Below are 27,400 nucleotides of genomic sequence, written 5' to 3' on the forward strand. Positions count from 1 at the left end.
TTATATTAAATATATTTTATATATATATTCTGTAATTACCATAACCTTGGGAGAGAATTCCTAACATCTGAGCAAGGGTCCACGATTGAATTCAAACAGAATTTGCGTACATGGGGATTTTCCAAACAGCATTTTGACTGTACAAACCTACCAGGGCCCCAGCAACATCATCATTTCTAGGAAACAGACTGGGCAAACAAAGGACAGCCTAGAAATCAGTGCTCAAACAGGTTTTTCTAAAGCATCAATCTGTTCTTAGGACTATTCCAAGAACAGAAAATATGGTTATTCCTGGACTCAGAAGCTGAAGAGGAATCACATGAGAAACAAGAATTGGACATGGACCAGATAAGCTGATTCAAATTGAGTGGGGTGCACAGATGAACCATAGATCTAGATGTGTTGAAAAGTCATAGGCAAAAAAAAGTTGATAGGCAAATAAGATCATTATCATGATGGAAAAGAATTTTTAGCTTTCCTATCAAGCTCTGGAAGCCTTGCAAGATCTTCCTTTCAAGAAAGCTCCAGTTGTTTCTACCAACCTGCAGGTCAAACTTGGGAAACGCCTGCGTCACGCCCATGATAACTGGAAGTGGAAGCCCGAGAGGTTAGTCCAGAAGAATCAAGGCCTCTTAGTCCTTGCATAGTTCATAACTACACTTACTAAATAGCTTTCCAAATACTCCTGACATCAGACATTCACCTATGCATTCAGCTATATATAGTGCCATCTGGGGAGGAAAACCAGGGGCATCGTTTCACAACTTTATTACTTCAGAGGGGTTATATTAGTATAAGCTATATATATACACTTAGCTATACTAGATAGATATACATACATATATATATACACACACACTAACTATATATATATATACACACTTAGCACACCAATGTATGACCTCTCACATTGATTTTCCTGTAGAAGGTCAGTTTAAACAAAATGATCAAATGTTAGGTTTAAACTTAGACACAAGCATTTTGAAAAAGGTAGAACTTTTGATTTCAAATTAATACAACTCACTGGGATTTCTAGAGAGCACCTTTTTTCTCTGAAATAAAAAATAGCCTGGCTGTGTACAATATACATATATGTTTAATAAACTACAAAGCCTCTCATGTAAACTTAAAAGTCAATCTGAAATCTTTTGCAGAACCCTAGGTACTCTAGGATTCTACAAATTAATTATTTGCTCAACATTTATGCAGAAACCTATAAGATACTCCTGTAACTTAAAAATGTTAACAGTTCTTAACTTTGTAGCATTAATAATGTTAATGTTTTCATTAAAAATTCTCATCTCCAAACAAATTTAAATAATTATTAATCCTGTAAAAATATCACGTGGAATTCAAGGTAGATGGTACAACTGATCAAACTGCCTTCTTTCTGTTTTCTAACAGTATTTTCCATTCCTCACAACACATATGTCATAACCCAATACAAACATTTATACATCAAACAATAAAAAGAAATGCTAACCACTATTACCTTAGGCTGGATTCTTCTATTTCGTCTCATTCGTAAACAAGAGTTATTGAAGAAGCTGAAATCACAGCAGGTCTCGCTGCTTCTTTCTTTCCCCATAATGACAAATCTCCATGTTTTAAATCTGTCTCCATTAAATTGTTCTCCTTGTAATTTAAACCTCACGCTACTGTTCATCTAATCCAACCCAGCCACACAGGTGCCCCTCTGTGAATAATAGCATGGGCTGATTGATGATTTTTATGGGTGAGCTGGCTGGAATCAAATCACATGTTGTTTTACCACAGTTCCACAGCATTGACACAAACCAAATAATATCAAACCGAACTGCGAAGAGTAGCATATTTGCTGACGTGCTAGGAAATCTTTGAGGACTTAGTGCAAGCACAACATGTTCGTCAATTAGGCTCAGCATGATTGCAAAACCGTCCCTTGAGGCACCACAAGGTGCATCATTTGCTTTCCTTTTCTTTCTTCTTTTTTTTTTTTTCTTTTTCAAAGGCACAGCCATAGCTTTAGCTCTCCTGCTATAAACATAAACTGTCTAATGAAGGTAATTCAAAGGTAATTCAGAGTTTTACTGAGAATCCAGAGTGGCCCCAAGTATTTCACTTATAGCTTCCTCTTAGCCCTCAAAACTACTTGTGATCTTGGAATGACTGTTTCTAGGTAGTCCAATCTCTACTTAAATTTTAATCATCTATGCACCCTGACAGTCTTTTAGATATTCCATCAGCACAACAAATGCTTGCAGAAGGAGCAACCTTAGCTTGGAATATTAAAGGAACAGACTTCAGTGATCTTTTATTCAGCATGCCGTAATCTATTTTTGTACTCCTGACAGGCTCCATGAGGGAATAGCTAACACTTAGTCTCAATTCATTATTTTCTTTACTTTTTTTCTGAGAAAAAGAAATTCACTTTTCATAAAGAGCAGAAAAATGCAGACACATCTTTGTCAAAGTGAAAGAAAGATTTAAAAAAGCTGAAGAGCAACACAAGCCTTATGACAATAAAGTCATAATGGGTTTGGAATAAAAAAGAGAAAAGAAATCTCCAAATCTGCTTTTTGGAAAAGGCCGAAATTAATACCAGTTAAATTTCTTATATTTTTAATGTTAAAAAATATTTTTACAAACACTAGTATTATTTGATCCTTATTTCAAAGTGTTTTCTTGCAGAAAGAGATTCAAGGCCACAGAGACATTCAAATTATATTATCTCATTATTCAATTTTTATTTCCTTTTGAAATTTGAAAACAAATGGGAGGGAAGGAAAGAGAAGGATGAGAAAAAAGACAATTGGATGACAAAACATAAAAGTTAAGAAGTCAAAACCCCAAACTGTTTTAATTAAGAAAAAAAACAAAGAAACAAACAAAGAAATCTGAAGACCATAACTTTTCTTACAAAACAAATAAAATCTCTTGATTCTTGAGAGAGATTTTAGAGAATCAGCAAAGAGACTGTTCCACGTGGCAATATGGCAATAAAATAATAAATGGAAGGGCTCGCACTGTAAAGTCTATAATGAACAAATTCTGCCTTTGCCTTCATGTCCTGCTCCCGTTCACATCAGTGAAGTGTTGTTCTGTTTCTGAGAGTCAAATTTAGAGCCTGAAAGGAGACAAGGAAAGTGATGGAAAATAGAGAAACTGTAAGAAGTCAGTTAAGTTTTTTGTGAAGTCTAGTGGAAGATGGATCACCCCCAGATCCTGAGCCACAGTGACTATGAACTGAGCAAGTCAGTATTAGAAATGTGAGCTTTCATTCAAGCGTTGAGAAACCTGTCATGACTCCCCTGGTTTTCACAAACACAATACTTACAAACCTGACAATCAGAAGGTGTCAAATAACTCTGATCATTTTAGTGTAGGTTATAGTCCATGCCAAATTAATTTGGAGGTGTTGGGAGGGGGCAAATGTACTCTGTTTTCAGACATTTGAAAAAGTTAAGTTGATTTGGGAGGTGAGGAAAGACAGCTAAATGAATCTGCACCAGCTCCTTTTAGAGCTCGACAAGGGCCAGTGCATGGCAGTGACTTGACATCAGTATACTGCTAGAGCAAATGTTATTGACGTTTGGAAAAATAACAAATATTAAGAGGTGCTGAGCCTGTGTGTAAATTTAACTTGTACCTTCTGTATAACTTGATCTGCACTTGTGAAAAATTGAATGGGTACGTACTGCAAATGGGAGTTTGAGCAAGGCACAGCTGAAAGAGCTGGGGGTGTTTGATCTGGAGAAGAGGAGGCTGAGGGGAGACCTGATCGCTCTCTACAACGACCTGACAGGAGGGGGTAGCCAGGTCGGGGTCAGTCTCATCTCCCAAGTAACAAGCGATAGGAGAAGAGGAAAAGGCCTCAAGTTGCACCAGGGGAGGTTTAGATTGGATATTAGGAAAAATCTCTTCACCAAAAGGGTTGTCAGACCCTGGAACAGGCTGTCCAGGGAAGTGGTGGGGTCACCATCCCTGGAGGTATTTAAAAGACGTGTAGGTGTGGTGTTTAGGGACGTGGTTTAGGGGTGGGCTTGGCAGTGTGAGGTTAACGGTTGGACTTGATGATCTTAAAGGTCTTTTCTAACCTGAACGATTCTATGATTCCCAGTTTCCCAGCGTGGATCTCCCAACCAGGCATGTCCCAGACTCGTGAGCGCTGAACCACCTTCCTGCAAGTTAAAACTCACGGTGCTCTCTGCCATTGCAGCATTTACTTCAGTGGTTAAATGTTTGCCCACCTTACCGCAGCTATCTCCTGCCTCTCTGCTGAATGGACCCCAGGCTTATTCAAGCAACAATGCCACTCACATTATGCATCTTCTTGTACTTTCCCCACATACATTACACTAAAATTTTTATGTCGGTCTTCCAAATCGTTTACTGCTGTATTCCCCCAGAAGTTTCTAGAGACCTGCTGCTAATCATAGGCCACATGTCTTCTACTGTCATCAGATAGAATCACTTCATTTCTTCATACAGAGTGCTCAGTTTTTATTAAAATAAAATAATTGGTTTATTAAAACTGTACATGAAACAGTTCAAGACCCTCCTCTATGCTTGCATGCTGCTTCACTACAACTCTGATTCTTGCAGCTACCTGTATGGAGCAAAACTCTGCTATTCACAAGCCTATAAACAAAAATTACAAAGCAAATTAATGCATACTAAGCAATACAGACACATGCAATGAATTACATTTGTTTGCTGCCCAGGTTTGGGTTTCCTTGAGGAATTTTTATTTAATGAATCTTTTTTGGTTAATGTTTTTATACATTATTTGACTGGAGTTATCAGTCAGATGCCAGGACAACTTTGTGCTGTTAATGATATTTAACACTGGTAGGTAGGGACTGATGCACAAAACATGGTCTCGTGTAAAGCTGACATCAGTGGTCATAGCCAATGGGAAGGCAGATGAGGAGGAAGAAGAAAAGATCACTGCAGAGCAGTGAATTGGTAAACGCAAAAAGGTAATCACAGGCTTTTGCAGCTAACTAGCAGAGGTTGATAGTAGGTAACCTGGGAAGAATGTTGGAAGAAGGGACAATTGAAGCAAAAGAGAATACACTTTCAAAACTGGACAGTTCAGTTCTGAATGCAAAATGCAGGTAAAGTAGATAACTGAATAAAAAATTTTTAAAAAGGCAGTTGTATATGCAATCACCTGAAAACGTGAAATCTTCTATGACTCCTAAACTGGGAGAAATCAAGGCCCAGTCTACAAAATAGATGGCCATGTTTTTTCTGGGCAACTGCATCATGGCTGCCAGTGAACTGTTTAATAGAAAAAGTATATGGCAATTGTAATCTGAACGAGTGGGTAAGTACAGGAACAAACTTTGGCTCTGCAGATGAACTAATTATTATCAGAAAACAGAACTCAGATAACAACAACAACAAACAAACAATAACAACAACCAAAAAAAGAATTAAGTCTATAACTTTCCAACATTTTGATTTAGGTTGCTGAAAATAATTACCTCTCTCTCTCCAAACCTTACTTCACTTATATCCTTAGTCATCATGATTGCAATTACATGGCTCCTACTAAAAAATACAGACAGTCCTATCCATATATTTTTGATTAGGAATAAAAACAGATCTAATGATTAAGTGGAAGTATGTAAAGGCAAGATATAACCCCCAAGCACATCCCCCTGCCCACATTTTGCTTTTGACTAGCTCTGGGTGACCCTCTGGGTGTCTTGAATGCTTCTACCTTCCTGCAAGGGTTGTATGTGAATCCCAGGGAACTTATTTAGGGAGGCTGAACTGTCTACTTTTAGCTATTGCAAGATACCTAACATTTAGCTGCACAGGCTCTAATGGCCAAAAATCAATTTTCAGAAATGCTGTAGGCACTTGGACTGATCAGAAATACAGGTACATGCTGAGTGCAGTGATTCACTGCTGTCCACTCCCTCCTGCTCGCACCCAGTGCCTAATTTAGGAATCCATGTCTACCTCCTTCCCCAGACCTGCAGCAGCACCGAGTCTCTGTAGAGGCAGGGTGCTACGGCTGCAGCCAGAGGTGCTGTAGGATGAGGAGAAAGAAGCACTGAACTGCCTCCCGTACTAGCAGCACTACCATCCCCACCGCAGCATCCTCAGGGGGTTAACAGCTCCCGGCAGCGCCGTGTTTGGCAAAGGGGCCAAGTGAGGAAGGCTGGCAGACCTCCTTGATTCACCTCTGATGTTGATGTGCATCATCGGCTGGCAAGCACTGGCCTAGCGAGGTATTTCTCAGTGCCTGGACACTACGGGAAACCCCTGGGATTCAACTGGCAGTCTACACTTCAGCTGCTTTTATTAAACTGAGCAGTCAACTGCGACTTGAGTAACGTGGTGAAGGCAACACTTCTGTGGGGGAGACACGAGTTAATTAGCAGTTCGAGGCACTGATTCAGTACGTATTTCAGCACACACTTAATTTGAAGTGTGCAAGTGGTTCCATGAACTTCAAAGGTGAGTGCTTACAGTCTGATAGATCTAGGTACTGACACAATCTCAGTACACATGCTGAATTTTAATACATGAATCTTACTGTGTTTAAGACAGATGGGCCAAAAAATTCATACCTGGCACACATGTATTGCTACCGTTAATTTAAATAAAGCATTTTAAGTATATATTTCATCTCAGTTTCTCTTTGGAGAGGAGGAATGTGTTACAAATCATGCCCCAGTGGGATTCCAGGAGAAATATGTATTTAATAAAGGAGCTTTCCTATTATTTGGGGAAAATGCTTTAATAATACTCTCTTCACATGCATTATAAATACACGGAATATTAGGGAGATTTCAAAGGAGAACTATTTCCTTAACCATTACTTATTATTGTAGCAAGAATAATCGGGGTTGAAGTAGATGATCTCAAGAGGTGCCTTCCAACCTAAAGAGTTCTGTGACTGTAATATTGCAGTATCACTGCCTACCATACACACAGAGGTTGTGTTTGCCTCTCTTCTTACTGGCGTTACCACAGTCTTGCCTCATACTTTGGACAATAACACTCATTTTCTTACCCTGTGTCGAAGACATCGCCTGCATGTTCAACTACAGAGCATAAAATAATGTCATAAGCAGAATAGTAATAAATCATATCACATGTTAACAAAACCAAAATCTGCTCATAAATCCTTTTTCCCTTCCAGGGAGATGCACAGAAAACACAGAGTGTACAGAGGAGCTACCGCAGTATGTGCTGGGTAACATGTCTCAGGAATAATACAGACCAAAATTTGGGAGTTAGGCACAGTTCCTGCTTAGGAACAGGCTGGCTGTGATGTGTGGGGGACAGAAGGCTTCACATCACTTTAATAACATACTTCCCCACTCTTTCAGGAGCAGCTGGAAAAAGCTGCCTCCAAATCTCTTTGGCAAGAAAGATGAATCAAAGCAAATGAAAAAAGGGGAAGCAAGCTGATCTCAGTGGAGACAAGCTCACTCACGTTCCAAAGAGTACACAGTTCAGCAGAGAACATACACCCTATTATCACTTATTTTTTATTACAACCTCACTAGGGATAATGAAGATACAGTGCACAAAGGTGATAAATGAGGAGAATCAGACTTTCTCTATACAATCATATGAAATAGAGGTGGAAAATACATCCCATATAGACCATGATTTTTCTTTAAATGATGGTTTCAAAACTATTCAGTGCTACATCTATATCTTGCTGATTTAAATGTTCCCAGAAACTTTGGCAGTCCTCCACTTCACATTTACATTTCCTTCGCAGGTAGCCTAAAATCAGCCTGCTCTTAGTAAATACATCTCATCTGCCTTTGCTTCATGGGCATACTTCAGCCTTCCTGGAAAAGGCTTTGGGCCATCGTGTCTGCCCAAGGCTGGCTGCAGGGATCTGTCAGAAGGGCAGATGGAATGGGTGGGGGCATCCAGGCAAGACATAAGAGCGCTAAGACCCATCCACGTGGCAGGAAAATGAGCTCAGAACTGTTCACTTAAGAATCTTTCTCTCAAGCATACCAGCTGGACTGCTTCGCCAAAGCTGGCAGGGCCTTCATGGTTACTTCTGCACAGCCATGTGAACACAGCCAAAGAGAACATCTTTTACAAGGGATTTGAGTTCTACCTGAAACCACTACAAAAGAACTAGGTAGTATTAAAATTATGATGATGAACCTGCTAGGTCTTCATATGCACGGACACAGAGCTTTAGCATACATCATGTCCTGCAGGAAATTAATGCCTTTGATGTAAAATATGACTAAATTGAATGAATGTTGAGGTGGTCCAGGACAAGTAGAATTTTAAAACTCTAATGGTTACAGATTATATAAATCTATCATTATGATTTCCATCTTGTCTTCAATTTCCTGAAAAAGTTGTAACTTTTAACAAGCAATATTCCAAGATTTGTTAAAGCCAGAGTAACCCATAATCAAGTAAACTGTAGACTGGAGACAGTGAATGTAATGAATTTTAGTAGAATTTCTGCAGATGAGGTTCTAGCATTTTACTGTTTCAACAACAGCTTAAAAGATTTCAGGATACAAGCTTTTCCTTTGGAGCCCTCCGGCTTATTGGACTGAAATAGGGGTCTGGGAAAAGAAAGATGATTACCAAAATTGTTCATTTTTTAAGCCTGGAATCTTACGACCAAGTATGAATTGTCATGATAAATAGAAAATGAGGAAAGAAAAATGCCTGTGAGTCTTCAATTAATGTTCCTTAAAGGCACTTTAACGATACTATTTGGACACGAGCACAGGAAGTGGGAAACTCTGCACCTTAAATTAGTATAATTCTACTATCTCACTACATTGGAGACTAAGGCAGTCTTCAGTGTTGAAAGCCCAGTGTCCTCTTGCCACAACCTGATTAAACAAAGGCATATTTAATGCTCAGCCAAGCTTCTACATTGAAGAGAATGTGGATCAGCCACTCTAAAAGGCAACTCTCATTATTGTGGCTCCCTCTTAAACAGAGATACCTCCGCACGCCAGGAAAAATTATCCACCTTGTTAAAAAAAAAGCAACCAAGTGCAAAAGATCGCAGGTAAAATTAAGTCTCTACATGCGAAGCAGTGAGAACACAACAATACCTTGCTTAAAGTTCTTCCTAGGGTACGCATGATAGGTCAGCTCAGAATTGCTCCCTCCAGTGAAATCTGCTGAGTTTTTCCAAGGTCACCAGGAAATAATTTATTTAAAAAATAAATAAATTTACCACCTTAGTTATTACTAGGTATTATCTACAAAAGACCTGACCAAAAGCCTCCTGAAATCAAGACCGATCACAGCTTCAGTTGGCCTTGAAGCAAACTTCAAAGTCTGGACCTGGTGACCTAAATCATGTTGCTGTCATCAAAAGTGAATTTCCTGAATTGAGTTTGTTGAAATTCCATTTGATATTCTGAGAGGATAAAATGCAGGTAATTAGCATATATCCCTCACATACCACATCTATTCCTATTGGGACATGTTATCACAGATAAAATGTCAAATATAGAAGAAACTACGTACATCCAAGATTGCTGTTGTCTGCTCTTCCCCACCATGGGTTTAATTAACACACATTTCAAAAAACGTTACTCTTTCATACACCAAACTAATATTTAGAATTAATAACAGCAGTTTGGATAGGCCTAGACCGAGAACAATTGAGAACAACAAGGAGATGTCCAAATGTTTCTTCATGCATACTGAGACAGACTACAGCAGGACAGAGAAGAGCACCATAGTTTCATGAGCATTTTAAACCAGCACTTGTGCTAAAAGGGGGAGAAGTCTGCTCCTGCCTTTGCCATTTATTCTTAATCCTCAGCTGTACCCATCTCTATGCCAGCCCAGATGAAGTCCTACAATAAACTGGATCAAAAAAACCTCAGGTTAAAATTAAACCAGCAAAGCAAACTCAGCTTGGTTTTAACCTGCATCAGTCCTCTTCCAATTCACCATACAGTGGCAGAAATGTTCCCTGTGGTTAAGGGCAGGCAACTGGGGCCAAGGAGTATTTGAGTGCCTTCTTCAGCAGCAGTTGTCAGTTTATGCTGCCTTGTTGTGTTGATGGAGCCACCCTCTTGGTAGCATCTTTGTTGTGCTCTGACACTGCCATTACCATCTGACATTTAAACTGGGAGCACAGAAATACCTCAGCAAGCTGTGTCCTCTTTTGCTGGGATTTTTAAAAGTAGAATAATTAATATTCTCAATTCCTTACTGCTCACGGTCTCAAAGGCAGCAACACCAGGTGAGAAAGATACATCTCAGGAGGAAAAGAAAGAGAGAGATACCTTTTAATAGCTAGTAAATAATTCTTAGACACGAATTCTGTGTCAACCTAAGAACTTTCACCACTTCATTATTTTTAAATGGACTTTCATTAAATATTGAAATTCTATCCCTCTTGTGATTCTGTTTGGAAGAAAGTAAAAGCTTGTGTCCCTGCTCTGTAGAGCTGTGAAACCTAGCATACATTAGCTAAAGAAGTGTTAACAATCTTCATTTTTACTTAATTTTGAAATAACTGTACAGAATGTTATATATAGCCGGAACTTGTTTAGCTTCGAGTTTCTTATGTTTTGTTCCTTTCATATTCCATAAAGAGTAGCTATTCAACAGGGAGGTCCATACAAGCATTAATATTTCCAGCAGCCAGTTCTTTGGATCGATGATGTTCCCTGGTAGCACTGAAATAACAGATCAAAATCTGTGCCAAAATGTTGACAATAATTAAAAGAATAATTGTCAACACTCAAGCATGGATTACTTTACCGTCGAGAATCAACATCATCAGAATTGGAATAATTAATCAGGACTTGACTAATCCAGCAAAAGTGAAAATCACAAGCAGCACCCAAAAGAAATCACAATATCATGAAATCGGTTATGAATTCCACATTTAATGACTTATTATTGAGACTGAATTGCTAACATCAGGAGTACCGTGATTACTTGAGTTCAAGTACAAGCAAGGCAGCTATCTTGCAGTCTGAGGGTTTTAGACACCTGTGAAACTACTGACATATGGAAGTTTTCCCTAATGTCAAATTGGATTGGAACAAACATTCAATACAAAAAAGATATAATTTTGAATTTTTCTCTCATTCTTATTCTATTACCACCTCCACAAGTCTCTCAATGACTGATTCCCTCTTTCATTGACATTTAGCAAAAAAATAAAGACTACTTTCCCCATGTTCCATATGGATCATCGCTCTGCTCGTGGTCCCCAAGCAAAACACAAACCTTCCAATCCCCTTTATAATAATTGAAGATGTGTAACACATGTGGCACAACATGGCTCACTTACTAGCATAGGTTAAAATACAAAAATGGTTGTGTAGAGCAACAACTTTATTTCTCTATTATTTGTGCAACTCTGAGTTAGAAAAAAAAAACAATCAGTTTTGGAAGAGAAGAGAGGATTATTTGAGAGTCTTGCACTATTACTATCACTTTTTGTTTTCATACAGAGAATCCACAGTTAGCAGTTCCCCCAGTCAATAGAATTCTGAGTGTCCTTCAGTCATCAAGGAGACAGATCAACACATCTTTGAAACCTTTGGACAATCTTTGGGCAACAACAGCAGGTGGTGGTCCAGGATACGTTGGCTGTGTCACAGAGGAAGCTGGGAGGTGAAGAACACAGGGTGCCAGGCTGGAAAGGCGTGTGGGAGCCACCTGCTATGCTCTTCTGAACATTCTACACAGGCAAAAACAGATGAGAAGTACCTTCTTGAGAGAGCAATCAAATGTGTAGGGGGAAAGGAGTAAGGCAACTAAGACATGGTCTACCCTGCCACCTCAGGGGCCTTGGTCCTCTTCATCTCCTTAGAGGGAGGTTTGTCTTAAGGCACAGGGAGACAGATTTCCCTGCACTGCTTGAAGTACAAGTTCAGAATTGCAACTGGCCTTTGTGAGCACAGAGGATGAAGGAGGATCTAATTGATTACATACCATTTGGACCTGGAAAATAGCTGCCAATTGCTACCTAATTTCAATACAGGGAAGAACTATGGCATTCTGAATTATTGCTAAGTTAAATCTATGCCTCCACCTTCTGAGGTCTATGCAGTTCTCTTACCTTTGGTTGTGCTGAATGCATTCCTTTTCCTGACCTGTGCTGGGGAAGATGATGAATCTGGCTCTTCTTACATTTTCTGACTTGTAGGTAACTTTTTTTCCTGTGAAATGGCGATAGAGAAACTGAATCGGCTGGCCTGCACTCACAAATTACATCAATATGATTTTTACCCAGGTAGGCGTAGGTAAAAATGCTTGAGAAGAATTATAGCAAACATCTGCAAAAGAACTACACATTTAAGTACATTAAGTAGGAAATATCTACTAACATTATTAGTCACTTCATCTATGAAAATGTATTAGAGTAAAACTGTGTTGTTGATATACTTTGAAAAAAGGTAAGATGATTAATGCTTATTAAATTTCTATTTGTTTTTCTATTCTAGATATTTTGGATTCAAAAGAAATTGTTGGAAAACAGATAGTTAGAATACCTTCTGGTTATTTTTTTTCCTGTTCAGCGAAACTTATTAGGCTTTTAAAGCTGCACGATACGTTAGGGCACTAGTAGTGTACTGTAATGTAATTTTATTTATTAAGTCATAATTTAATTTTTTATAAAACACTTGTATTCAAAGAATAGACATCAAATACAGAAAATATTTATAAGATCATCCTCCAATCAGTACATATTTGTTTTCTATAGGAATTGGAGTAGAATCTCACTTTTCTAAGACTCACTGTCACTGGATAATCAAAGGCCAGGCTGTTGATAGCTGAGAAGCACCAGTCACTGCTCATGCAAGTACAGTACAGATATCTGAATGTCTTCATTCTTATTTTGCCTTCTGCCAAAATACTACATACATTCGCAAAATCTACAGTAGACCTGAGGAACAGCTAACTACACTGGCAACTACTACCTAATAGTCTCACTGTTCACTTTTACCTTTTTTTCCTAATTTTATTCTAGTGCATTATTTCTATTTACACCCTCTGGTGCTCACATATGTCATCCAACTCTTTGATATGCATACACTTCGCAAATACAAATCTTAACCATATAGCTCTACTGTACTGGAAGAACAACTTCACGTACTGCCCTCTAATGTTGATTTCCGACAGAGTTACAATCTTCTGTTTGCATTCCAAGAAATGTGCACCTAACTTTTAACCTTCCTGCTTAGATGGGGTTCACAAGGTATTTCTAAAACAACTGCCTGATTAAAACTCTTCAGAAACCTTCAGTTTAATGAATCCTGCAAAACTAACAGAATTAAAGGAAGATTTAATTGAAATAAAAAAAAAAAAAGTGATATACTTGAGTAAGATCTCTCATCTGTTCAAGGAGGGAAACAGAAAGATAATCTGTCATCCTTGGCTCTACTTTACAAGATGGTCTATCCCCAAGTAGATAAATATCGTCTGTCTTTCATGTTTGATCAGTTCTGTTGTCTCATATTTCAGATGATTTATGTGTTCTTCAAAGTCTGAGGATTTTTAATGACACCATAAATATGATTGCCTTAGCCACAAGGACTGCAATTATGAAAAAGAAATTGGTGAGAGGAATTGAGATGCTTGAGCATTAGATAGAAAGAAGCTTAAATACACTAAGGAACATCTAGATCCTGTCTTTTACACTCAATGACAATTAGTCAAGCTTTAAGTCCTTTCATGCTCTTATTCAGATAAGACTAGGGAAAACTAATCTTTAACTTTTTAGAAATCAGAGTTATATTCAAAAGCAATTAAAATAAAAAATTGCAGAAAAAAAAGTTAAGAAAATGAAATTTCAGATTTTCAATATCCCAAATGTATGGGAACAACACACGCTCAAAGTCTTTGTTTAAAATGTACACAAGCATTGTGAGTATTGGGTGTGTGAGGACTGAAAGATTCAGCACAGCAGAAACAGCCTTAATTCGAATAAGATTTGTTTTTTTCACAGCTTTTTGGCTTCCTCTCAAGAGAACGATGCCACACATGAGTGGAGACAGACCAATAATTCTTTGAAGTAGCAGGACAAACGGTTTTCAAATGCAAAGAGCAGGTTTCTGCACAGAGGGTGACAGGAAGTGGTAACATTGGTTTGTCATCTTTGTGGTTTGCACTGATACATTACTAGTCTGTTGGGTAAAAGAAAGTTGAGACAACAAAAGAGATCAAACATGCAAAACATTTATCTGCTTAGAGACAGTGCATCCTGTCAACAACACCTAACCCCTCTGTCAAAAATTCAAGAGCACTTTAGGGAAGAGCAGCCCACAGAGTTGCATGGAATTCCTCAGGTCTCAGGAAATGGCACTTGGACATTCCTTTTCATATTACAAAAATAATGGGAAAAGGTTTGTTTCCTTTATTAAACCCCATTGCTCTGAGTGAGCATTAAGTTACACCTCTATTATTTATTATTACCAAAAGATACACAATTTCATATTAACAGAATATCTGAGAATAGACCAGGGAAATGAGGGCTGGGTTTCAGATCTTTTGAATCACATAATGAATTATTCACAAGCTGAGAGCTTCTGAATCAAAAGTAAATTCTTTTTTTTTTTCAGAAATAATGGGAGTTGAAATAGTGATTTTTGTCTAATGATGGTAACATGATTGATAATACATCAAGAACAAATAAACAACAAATCTGCAAGCAAAAAATCAGTGAAGCCATGAAGGGAATGCTTTGCAAAGGCATGGATTGAGGATGATGGTAGCAGCATGTGTACTTGACTAAGTATTTAGTGGTAGCTAGTGATTTTTCATATTTCGTAGAGATCTGACACATATCATCCTCTGCACATACAATATTCTACAAGATAATGCTAAAGAATGGAAGTGATGGCACAGTAAGAATTGCTAATCAGTTAAAATGCATTAACTTCTCAGCTGCAAAATTTTGATATTCTCACACGTTGCTTCCCAGATGTGTTACCAGAAACAGGAGGACAAGACAGAGAAACACAAAGGAAAAACTCAGACTCACAAAAGTGTATTAAGACAATATCCCTGAGTTTGTTAACAACATTTTGAGGAAAAGTAATACTCCATGGAGAGATTCAAACAATGTGACAACATGTCAGCACCAGGCTTTGACTAGACTCCAGCTCTACAAAGTCAGAAGAGATCAGCTTATATCTGGAGATGTAGGAGAGTGTAACAGGCTACATGTAAAACTCAAAGATCTCATCTCATTACCACTACTGAAAAGCTTTCTAACAGAAAAGCTAGACTCTGCTAGACTCAAGTTCCGGAACACATCACCTGAGAAAGCTGGGGACTCCACCACTCTTAGAGAAGATTTAGATAAGCCACTGTTAGGACAGGACTAACAGATCCTGCCTCCACGCTGGGAATATGAATCTCAGAATCTCTCCCACACTTACTTACTTTGTCTAATCCCCAGAAAAGGAAATTTTACAGGTAGTTTCTGTTAGAAGTTCTTAGATGTCTTTTGTTGAAATTCAGTGCAGGGCTGAGTCTGAGCATAGAAACAAAGCTTAAACAAATTATTTTCAAGAACTTACTTGTAAGTAGAAAAATATTTTATAAAAAGCACCTCAAACACTAAACACCAGCTTTTATCACAAAGATGACTCACACATCATATAATCTATTCCACTAAATTATAACTCATCAGTCACTACAACCAATTATTTATCTATCCTCAACTCCCTCAATTCTAATTGTATACAATGACTGTTTTATTTTTCTTAATGCCATGTTTGTTGTTTTATGTTATTATTTACCTCTGTATATAGACTAGAAAACCACGATGAAAAACAAAATCATATTCATAATACTGATAAAACTCTATTTTGAAGAAGACTGTTTATTCTTCCAAATCAAAATCTCTAGCTCCTTTAACTCACTGTGATATTTCAACACCACAGAAATAATCATCTGTGACCCTGTTATCTCAGCTCTTCTCTGAATAGCACAGAGGAATTAAAAATCAGAGCAAATCCAGGCTTCATAAATACAGTGCTGATTTCCTCAGCACACTTTCAAATCTCATTAATGAACAAAATTCCCACAGAAAATAGATGGGACTTTTCTACGGCCTACGAATGTAGGCGATGCAATGGAGCTCTTGAGTGTGGGTAAGAGCCAGTGAACATAAATAAGGAAGCTGGATCCAAGAGCTTGCTGTTGATTCTCTTGAACGTGACAAGAGGCCTCACAGAGGGATCAGGATAGCTTGGAGCACCAATGACAGGAAATTTAACAAGTCAAAATGCCGGATCCTGCACCTGAGATGGAGTAATGCTGGGAACAAGTATAAATGGGGAGAGGAGTGGCTGGAGAGCAGCCCTGCAGAGAGGGACCTGGGGGTGCTGGTGGGCAGCGGGGTCAGCAGCTCCATTGGACTCAGCGTTAGTGCGGCCTCACCTCGAGCACTGTGTGCAGTGCTGGGCCCCACCGTGTCAGAAGGACGTTGGGGTACTTTAAAGTGTCCTGAGGAGGGCAACCAAGGCGGTGACGGGGCTGGCAGTCCTGTCTTGTGAGGAGCAGCTGAGGGCTCTGGGTCTGTCAGGTTTGGAGGGAAGGAGGCCGAGGGACAACCTCATCGCTCTCTGCAGGTTCCTGAGGAGGGGACGTGGGGAGGGAGGTGCTGAGCTCTGCTCCTGGGATCCAGGGACAGGACCTGGGAACGGTTCAAAGCTGCCTCTGTCAGGGGAGGCTCAGACCTGACAGAAGGAAGCATTTTGTAACTCACAGGGCGGTCAAACCCTGGAACAGGCTTCCTGGAGAGGTGTCGATGCCCCATCCCTGTCAGTGTGTAAGAGGTGTTTGGACAATGCCCTTAAGAACATGCTTAAACTTTTGGTCAGCCCTGAAGTGGTCAGGTGGTTGGACTAGGTGATCTTTGTAGGTCCTTTCCAACTGAAATACTCTGTTCAGTTCTGTCCTATTCTGTTCATTCTGATGTTGGAAGTTCTAAATACACATCTGCTGCAGGTCTGTTCAGCATCTTCTGAAACCCTCTGTTCAATCAAAGCTGGAAGGACAAGTCCTGCTCTTGCTTTATATCCTATTCGAATATTCTCCTTTAGATAACGCTCTGCATTTATTATTAGGGATATCAAATCTAAAGTCTAAACCTTCATGCATTAAAAGGTACTGCTATAAACCAGCAGTTCTTAAGCAGTGCTGTGGCAAAGCATCAATGCTAATTGCCAAGCTATCATTCATGGATCTCAGGGCAGAGCCATGCCTGCCATGAAATGCCCAGTCAATCACCGTTGTCTAAAGCAGTCTCTGCAGCAGAGAGTGAAGAGGTGCCGCAGGTGTCCCCACACACAGGTTTATCCCACCAATCCACCGTACTTTCATTTTTCAGATTTCTGCTGGTCTTGTTTGTCTCGCAATTTCCTCCTCTCTTTTTGTGGCATTATCACTACTCTCAAAAAGAGTAGAAGTGAGACATGTGTTGACGACATTGAATGTCTGGAGGTACATAAATCTGCTTTATGAATATTCGAAGCAATTTCATGCTGCTGTGTCCCTAAATTTTAGCCATTTCAAACTTTTTTTTAAGCTTGTCTCAGACCAAGCCTAAGTATCAGTCTTGGGAGCATGGTGTCTTCAGGCTGATGGAATTCTACTGGGTGTTTTTGGGAAGCAGCTCTGCTCTGTATACCCAACCTGCATCTCCATGGGTGTAGGAAACAAACTGCTCACACAGTGGCGCAAAGGCAGCTTTCAACTACCTCGCAGTTGATTCCATCACCCGGAATACAGCATATCTGGAGTTGCAATCAATGCTGGAAAAACCCTCTGCTGTTCTGAGGCAAGAGGTGATCTCTAGATTGGACAGGGTACCTATTCATAGTCGTGACAGCAGCAAAGTTTATACCTACAAATAGCCACCTCTTCTTTAAAAATCTTGTTCTTACTTTTTTTACTAATATAGATGCAGTTCTAAAACAGCAAGTATGTGAAATCTGTAAACTCTGACACGCAAACTGACATACTTTCTGATTGCTTTACAAATTGAAATCAAAAAGCATTTCATACCATTGTGGAACCATTGGGGAGAAATGATGCACGGACAATTCTATGCAGGGTTGTTTAAAATTTAGAGCAATGAGGGAACTGTAAATGTTATTTTCAGAAAAAAATTAATTTTCCAAGGTTGAGAGCAGCTGGAGTAACACAGAGAACCTCTCTGTTACTAACAGAAAAAAAAAAATCTGTAACACTTACAGCCCCTAAATCCATTTGGCTGCTTTTGACCATGTCCTTTAATAACCTAGAACAGAAAAGAAGTCATCTTTTATAAAAATATTCTCTGCCTACCAGCAAGGTTTGTTTTCTGCAGGTCAGGTACAGAGTAGCTTTGAAACACACAATTAAGAATATCTACTACTTCCCTCTCAAAGACATTTTTTTCTAATTGCCTATATGAAAATTTCACTCAGCGAAAAATAAAGAAATACTGGAAAATCCTCATGAACTGGAAACCCATACAAACTTCAGGAGGGGTTCAAGGACAGGTGACACACTGAAAATTTGTAATCTTTGAAAGATGCCAAGATTGAAACCAGAGGAAGATAAATCTCAAATGTATGTTTTGTGGAGAAAAAAGAATGGGATGAAAGTAGGGGAAAAGGGGGGTTACTAAATCTACCAGCTGTAGAAATATTTTCCTGAAGCACCACATTGAAAAAATACTTTGCATTGTTACATACATTTCCCTATAGCAAGAAAATGCGCAATCACATGAAACCTGTATTTACCCCTGAAAAAAACATAAAAGCAAAACAATTCATGACAGTTTAATTTCAATAGAAAGCAACCTGGTGACTGCGATGCAGCGCAGGAGCCGTTCTTTTGCACGCCCTCTCCCAGTGGAAAGGAAAGGATCAAAGCATGGATGGGGGGCAATGGGCTGGGACGCTGCAAGGACCCACCCTGGGGCCCAAGGCTCTCTCTGCTTCTCGTTTTGCTGCAGCCACATATCCACCGTACACCTTGGAAAGGGGCTACATAAATAAGCACAAAGAAAGGGAATCAAGGAGAGGACTAACATGACATACGTATTACATACTAGTTGTCACAAGCAGCATTCTTCTTGGATGCTTCTTTCCTCCTGCGGGTACTCCTGCTTCACCCTTGCTTGGCAGCAGTTTTAAACTCATCTGATGGCAGCCTGCTGCAAATTTCTGTTATTCTGATGTGCTATTTCAGCAAGTTAAGACAACCCACAACCGAGTCAGGGGAGCACTAGGAAGAGCAGGCACGTGGTGCCTCCTCTCCTAAACTCACTCAGCCCAGCTCAATGGATCACACTTCACTCAGGGCTATGGGATTCCATGCCAGGAGTCAGGAATCCAAAATGCAGATGACATCACAATGTCCGTGTTTCCTTGTTAATGCAATATTAAGGAATATATTCCTTTGTTAATCAAATTCACTCAGTCATGATCAGATCCCTTAGGTAATCCAGGTAGAAATGCATTTGCTGTGTCATCTGACACAGTCAATATGCTTAGATAGGGAACTATTTACATTGTGGACTAATAAGTTTGAAAGCTCAGCCTCGTTACTCAGTACCTCTCTCTCCAACGCTTTAGCAAATCCACTAACTATCCTCACGGATAATCATGGCCTTTAAAAAAGACCAAGGAGCTCAACGCAAAATCCTCACTGTGTGAGCCTGACTAATGCTGTTGACTTCCAACAAGTGTCCACACACAAAAATATTTGCTGGACTGTAGCCAAAATTTAGAAATTATTTTCAAAATTAATAAAGTCAATTAATATGATTAGGTAGATTACATAGAGTATTTTATTTCAGTTTTTTAAAAAATACAACATTCTAAAAAACATTTATATCTATAATACATAAAAATTCATTAAAATCCACATATAAGATATGCAAACATTAAGAGATTTTAAGAGAGTGGTGACAAACTTTCCAAGAAGGGGGTGGAAAGTGTTAACTCTTCCAAAAAATATTTTTTAAACTGTGACTTTCACTTGTGTTGAGAATCCATTTGAGATATCAAATTCCATAACTGACATAGTGCTGTCTAGACTATTTTAATGCCAAGAGTTTAGGTATCAGAGAATTAAAATTATCACAAACCCACACCTCTAATACATGAAAGAGCTGGTGACCCAGATGTCACCTTGATTAAATATTATTCAGTAGCATTTAAGGATGCCCAGCATTCTGCAGAATAAAAACTCATTATAGTATCAGACACCTACATAAACAACAGTCCTCCAAAATGGAGGATGCCATGAAGTTTTTGCTGCCCATCTTCTATTTATAAGCAAAACACTTCCCAAAGTCTTTTCCTTCACGTGGCACATTGTCACTGACCACTTAACTGCTGGTAGCACTGGGATGCAGTGGTTTGACTCTTGCTAGTCTGGAGAGGCCGAGTCTGAGACACTGAGTAGGCGACTTAACCGAAACATATTTCATAGAGTTATTACTGCTTCCTGATGCAGCTGAAAATAATTTTAAAACAAAAAGGTGTAAGAGATTTAGAGGTAAAAAAAAAAAAAAAAGAATCATACGACTGTTGTCTTTTTATAGTTTTCATAGCAGAACAATAAATAGTATTCTAAAGATACTGCAAAAAGGTCTGAACAACATACCAGAGAAGCACAGGGAAATCAGCATACTCACCAGGCATCAATCTATTTGGGAGCCAATGCAACGGGTATGGTGCACAGTTTTAATTAACCAGCAACACACTGGAGCAACACTGGACAAGCACGTAAAAATTGTTCCCAGTGTACTCTGTATTTTCAGGTGCTCCACAGGGAATCACACAACTGAACACAATTCCAAGTGGGAAAAGAAGGCTTGAGAGAAAGGAGCCAAACAGAAAGAACTGTGTACAGAAGAGTAAGTATGAAGGAAAATCAAAGAAAGAAGCAGGAGTCAGCAACAGCATGCTCAAATACCTTAAGAAAACAAAGCTTCTAAGCATTCACTTTACTACAGCAGTTAAAACACTCCAACATTTTTCTAATATTACTAATTTAGAATACATAATAATGCAGCACGTACCAGAGATAAAGCAAGCTCTTAGTAAGAGAGAAATGGCCACAAAACAATCTCTTGATTAAGACTTGATTTACACTCCAGAAAATATTTTATTAACCTCCCCACATAAAGGAGTTAAGGATAATGCCATAAGAGGACAAGAATCATGGAGATAGCTTTTCTTTTTTTTTCTTTTTTTTTCTTTTTTTTAATCTAAAGTCAAAAAAATACCTTTCATTATAAGCAGGCAGCCATTTTTCTGAAATACTGTTTCTTTGCTTGCGGAGAGATTGCTAAAAATTTAAGTCAACTACTGTGTATGTTTACAGTTATGATCTTATAGGCACCTGGTGGTATCCATTTCGGCTTCTTGTCTGTTACAGGACTTGATGTATGTAAAGGCCTCCCAACTGGTTGTGAAGAACTGGACACCTTCTTTTGCGTCGGCTCAGATTTTTGTTCCATTATCCATGAAGGAGAAACTACAGGTGATACTTAGTTGGAAAATAAAAGCAACCTTAGAAAGATACTCTTAGCAGAGAAATCACACTGCCTAAGATGACAGATCATTGTACAGCACAAGCTTTCTGCACTGAGTGAAATGATGAGTATGTCACTAGACTGTCACATTTTTAACAGTATATATTCATACAGTCACTCCTGTTATACTCTGGATTTTCAATCCTGTTCTGAAAATAAGCAGCGTAACAACTTCTTCTTGAAGACCTGCAAGATATGAATTTCTAAGAGGGAAGATTCTTCCGTCAGCTACACAAAGCAAACCATTCCCTGTTACAACTGAAAGTAATTTTAAACTAAATTATATGTTGTAAACTCAGGCCTGAAATTAGAACACATTACCAAGTCAAACACAAGATTAACACGACGATAAAAATTTTCTTAAGTTATTCAAAGTAAATTGTGTTAGTGACACAGTGAACAATCAACTCTGAAGGGCATGCGTATTTAGTGTTTTTTGCCAAGTGGTTAGTTGAACAAGCATTGTTTAGCTATGCTTAAATTAAAAATTCATAAATGCCACTGCAAGAGGAGGCTATGAGATTATAATTTTAAATAAAATAATTCTCAGATCACTCATTGTTATTTAACCTTTTCTTAAAAGCTAAATATACTTATATAAAAAGAAATTAACTCTGTCTCCCCACTTTTGCCTGCTTTTATTGTAAGGAGTGTTAGTTTACTATAAAGTGTTTTTTCTTTCAGGATTTTTTTCTGCTCTCCTTCCTTTACTCTGCATATAGCCATTTTCAACATAAACCTGCAGTCAGTCTGTCAGCTAAATTTATCTATTCCTTCAGTGAAAATGAAAGGGACTTTTATTACAATATAATCATACAATGGGTTGGTTGGAAGGGACCTTAAAGGCCATCCAGTTCCAACCCTCCTGCCAGGAGCAGGGACACCTTCCACCAAAGCCAAAACCCCCACCCAATCTGGCCTTGAACACTTCCAGAGATGGGGCATCCACAACTTCTCTGGGCAACCTGTGCCAGGGCCTCACCACCCTCACGGTGAAGAATTTCTTCCTGATACCTCATCTGAATTGTCCCTCTTCCAGTTTAAAGCCATTGCCCCTCGTCCTGTCACTCCAGGCCCTTGTAAAAAGTCCCTCCCCAGCTTTCTTGTTGGCCCCTTTGGGTACTGGAAGGCTGCTCTAAGGTCTCCCCGGGGCCTTCTCTTCTCCAGGCTGAACAACCTCAACTCTCTCAGCCTGTCCTCACAGCAGAGATGCTCCAGCCCTTGGGTCATCTTCGTGGCCTCCTCTGGACTCGCTCCAACAGGTCCATGTCCTTCTTGTGCTGAGGACCCCAGAGCTGAAGGCAGGACTGCAGGGGGGGTTCTCACCAGGGCAGAGTAGAGGGGAAGAATCCCCTCACTTGACCTGCTGGCCACGCCGCTTTGGATGCAGCCCAGGATATGGTTGGCTTTCTGGGCTGCAAGCGCACATTTCTGGGTCATGTTGAGCTTCTCATGAACTAGCACCCCCAAGTCCTTCTCCTCAGGGTTGCTCTTGATCTGTTCTCCACCCAGCCTGTATTTGTGGTTGGGATTGCCCCGACCCAGGTGCAGGACCGTATACTTGGTCTTCATGAGGTTGAACTTCATGAGTTTCGCATGGCCCCACCTCTCCAGCCTGTCAAGGTCCCTCTGGATGGCATCCTTTCCCTCCAGCGTGTCAACAACGCAACACAGCTTGGTGTCGTCGGCAAACTTGCTGAGGGTCTCCTTAGACTTCTTATAAAGAAATCTATTTCAAAATCCTACTACAAACTTACCTGTAGCATCAATCTTGGATTTGGGAGTCATCTTCTCTCTTTCTGCTAGCATCTTTTGTTTGCTTTTCTTTTTATTTCCTTTGCCTTTCTTCTTTTCGTTTCCTTTGGTTTTCTTCCTTTCAATAGCAAAGTCTTCAACATCATCTTCACTATAATCTGAATCTTCTTCTGACTCCTCACCTACAGCAAGGAAAAGGGATGTCATCTCTTTTACTTCAGCGCCTTCTAATCACATTCTGGACATAAAAAACCAGGATACCTTAAGGATACAGGAGAAAAAATTTGCACATACTTATATGCTGAACTGAGAAAGAAATAGCCTCCACAAAACATTCTGTATTTACAGAGTTCTGGCTTTGTACTTTAATAATGGAATGCTCTGGTATAAACTGCATACAATAATGATTTTAACAGCAGAATTATCAATATTCCATGTGTGCAAGACGAAAAAGTTAAAATTATTAGGCAGGGCTTCTGACTTTCACATATTCTTAGTCATGACTATTTAAAGTGGAAAAACACCATGTCTAATTTCAGCTGTAAGAAAGATTTCATAGATTTATTATTTAAAAAAAACAGACTTTAGCAAATCTTAAAAATAGTTCTCTATCAACAGGAGTATCTGGATTATTCTCCTGATATTTTATTTCACTGACAATTCTCAAAATATTTTCCAATAAACCTTGCAGTAAGGAAGACAAGAATGGTTAGAGACACATTAACCATTGGGGAATGAGAGAGAGACATCTACCGTACTCTGCAGGCATTCAATACAAGCCTGTGACCAGAAGCAGAGCATGAGGCTAGGCTGACCTCCAATCAGAGGCAGCACAGTTTTATAAGAGTTGAGAATTGGAGGAAGGAGAGAAGGGAGGCTACTTACTTTTTTAAGTAAGCTTAAACAAAGCCAATACTGAAAGCACTAACACCTGACACTACTCTAGAGTCACCGTTTTGATGCAAATCCCAGAAAACAACTGGAAAAATGAACAGGGGCTCTTTGAAGAGATGAAACCTGGACAAAGAGGGCAGAAGAAATTTGTTCTGACATACTGCAGCAAATGCAGAGAAGCAGTATCGTTTTTGCCAGTTTGGGGAATGTATATGAGTAAGCTCCAATGTTTAGATTTAGTGTCAAAGTGCGATTGAGATGCCACTAGTATTAAAAGATAATGCTTCAGTAAGGGGCAGGGGGAGGGAAGCTACAGTAGAAGCAGTATGCATTTCACTGAAAATATAAACTAAATGTAAGGCATCACATTCAAAGCACATCTATGGAGAGGGTTTTTATAGAGAACTTACTGGGTACAGACTCTGGCTCAGAGTCAGTAGCAGGCTCTCCGTCATCACTGTCAACGGTCAGTAACTTCTTCTGGTGTGCTGGAACTTTAGATGCTGCTGTCCTTTGCCGAACATCACCCCTCTGTACGTCATCATCCATAACCTGATTGAGACCTAGAAAACAGAACGTGGTCTAATTAATTAAAATTCATAGTAAATCTATCCTCCTTCTCAAAAAGAAGCATGTATTTGAGTCCCCAGAATTCATTTTTGTAATTTGGAAGTACACTATACAGAAGCATATCATTGGCACTTGTTTTCATGGGATTCTCATTTTACTCTTTTAACTGACCAAACTGTACTTTCCTGTTGTGAATGTTACCAATATTTATCTGTAATCAAACTAACAAAAGGACAGAAGACCAACAGTAAAACTGGAAAAATAAAGAAGTTTCCAATGGCACAGCAAATGGTTTGGTCACATTTATTTGATGCTTAGGCGTTACGGACCCATTAAGGAGTTGAGGGTAAGTGTAGCTTCTTGAAGAACTAAATAAACTTAGTGTCTAAAAACATCACATGTCTGTTGCTTTTTCCAACTAACTTTTAGCGATCTGTAACAATCTCACTCAGGAATCCAGAGGTTTTCTCATTTTAAGAATGAGACCAAATTTTAAATGAAAAAACTAATGCATCCTTCAGACTTTACTGAAGGCTCTTTTTTTCCACATAAGTAAAAAACAGAAACCAATGGAAACAAAGAAGAGCTAAGCTACTTAAATGTATCTTGAAATGCTACTTCTAAAGACAAGAGTATGAGAACAACTTACCTAAAAGTTCACTGTCTACACTGCAGTTGGAAAAAAGAGGTCTCCTAGGTACATTTTCCGATTCAATATTCTCACCTGTTTTAGGATCCAGAAAACAAACAAATCAAAAAGTAATATAAAATATTAGTATTCGAAAACCATACTACAAAAACTCAATATATTCAGAAATTAAAATAGCTAATGTTTTTACTTGTCTCTAATCAAACTGTACGTTTGGAAGATCTCATAGAAGAGTTATTTTTCTCACAGAAAAAAATATGAACATAAGAAGACAGGCACTACCTAGAAATTCTCATTTCCTTATCACGACATCTTGAAATAAAGCATGACTTTCAAATTATTTCACTGTAAAATAAAGTCATGTTGAAATTAACTATATATAAATAAAGAGTGTTGCATCGAACTACAAAATAACCTTGTTTGTCTGAATCATGCATCTCAAGGATATTTGCAGATTTTTCTTTGACGGATAAGGCTAAGGCAACTTCCAAATCTCTTTGATAAAGTTTGTCATCCAAGGATATCCTGAAAAAAATCCAAACATGCTAAGTAATAAAACAGTCACTTCTGACTCATTGAACTTCTTTAAATTCAAATACTTGTAAAGAGATTAATATTTCAATACATACTTCATAGCATATCATATTATGAATATTACTTCCCAAAAAGACTTAAGACAAACTATACACTAATATTTAAAGCACACTATACTTAAAAGTATTATAATTACATAGCATCATATATATATATATATATGCAGTAATAACCAGCATTATCACAGAAAAAGGTGATTATGTTTGTTTGAAATACCACACTGAAATGCAGTATTTACACACTTTACCACCAAAATAATCAGATTTCTTTCTTCATTGACATTGACTTTGTATTTTCTATCAAGTGTTAAATTTGGGTTTTTTTAAGGAGTCAAACTTGTCTTTATGTTTCTGTTTCAGGAGTCCTTAAGTAACTCAGAATTGTTATGGTTCTTATGCATTGTAGAGATATCGAGACAAGATCAGACAGGCAAACCTGTTTCTGCACCTATGCAGGCTACTTGATGGAGTTTTTTAGAGCTGTAACAAAACAGACATAGCCCACTACTGAACTCAGGGAAGTTTTCCTAGCTCTATGCAGAATCACACTATCACTGATTTGCAACTATACCAATAAAGGTGAAAATCTTTACCACATTAATCTTTATCTCAGTTGCTTAAAACTCTAGGAAAAAAAAACAACAAAATAATTGTTTGAAATCCAGCTTTACACAGAGTTGACCACATTTCAACATTTTTTACCTTTTACTAGGTGTTTGCCTTTGTGATGGAGCCAATTCTTTGTGTGGCTTTTTTTTCTTCTCTTTTTTCTCCTTCTTTGGATCCTTGAGCTGCGTTCTGGATTTTTTGCTTGAAGGCGCAGCAATACATGCAAAGTCTTCGTCTGTTTGGGAAACAGCAACAAGCTTTAATAAGTTTTCCTATATTCTTCCATATGACCAAAAGAAGTCATTCAACTTCATTTCATTACACCCTGAAAACATACCAAAGATAACCTTTTTGAAATTAATTCTCTTTTTAAAGAGCACAATAACTATAACTATACTATTCTTAAATGTATTTTAAATCAAAATTTAACAAGATCTCTTTTGCATATATTTTTATTCAAGGTAATTATTTCAATTTTTATTACCAATATGGCAATAAAGCTTCAACGTCCACGTGTTACCTGATTTTCAATAACTAGAAGTTCACCTTTTGACAGGTTGAACAGCAACCAATTATAATAGTTCTAGTTCTGGAGTTCTTAGTGTTTTGGGAATTGTTCCCCTTCTTAAAAAATGTCAGCTGTTCCTCTTTTTCTATAATTTTCATATTGCCTTTTACTAAATACAATGCCTTTCTCCAATTTCAAAGAAAATTAGAAGGCATGAAAACTGCCTTTCTTCCAACTGAAGACACTGCAGATCGCAGTGCAAAATAAGGAAAAAAATCATCTTCAGT

At 38.5% G+C, this 27,400-nt stretch overlaps 1 protein-coding gene across 1 annotated transcript; it reads right to left on the reverse strand.

Annotated features, from left to right (window-relative positions):
* Positions 1-20,323: 20,323 nt before the first annotated feature.
* RAD51AP1 (RAD51 associated protein 1) lies at positions 20,324-26,840 on the reverse strand (the record flags this gene model as incomplete). The annotated part of the gene is made up of 7 exons (XM_009705684.1): positions 20,324-20,451; positions 21,343-21,489; positions 23,293-23,472; positions 24,595-24,747; positions 25,404-25,478; positions 25,819-25,928; positions 26,699-26,840. Coding segments are annotated over 7 exons (935 nt in total), but the record flags the coding sequence as incomplete, so codon positions are not given.
* Between the last annotated feature and the right edge of the window lie 560 nt (positions 26,841-27,400).

Source organism: Cariama cristata, unplaced genomic scaffold (genome assembly GCF_000690535.1).
Source record: "Cariama cristata isolate BGI_N322 unplaced genomic scaffold, ASM69053v1 scaffold14068, whole genome shotgun sequence".
Taxonomy (NCBI): domain Eukaryota; kingdom Metazoa; phylum Chordata; class Aves; order Cariamiformes; family Cariamidae; genus Cariama; species Cariama cristata.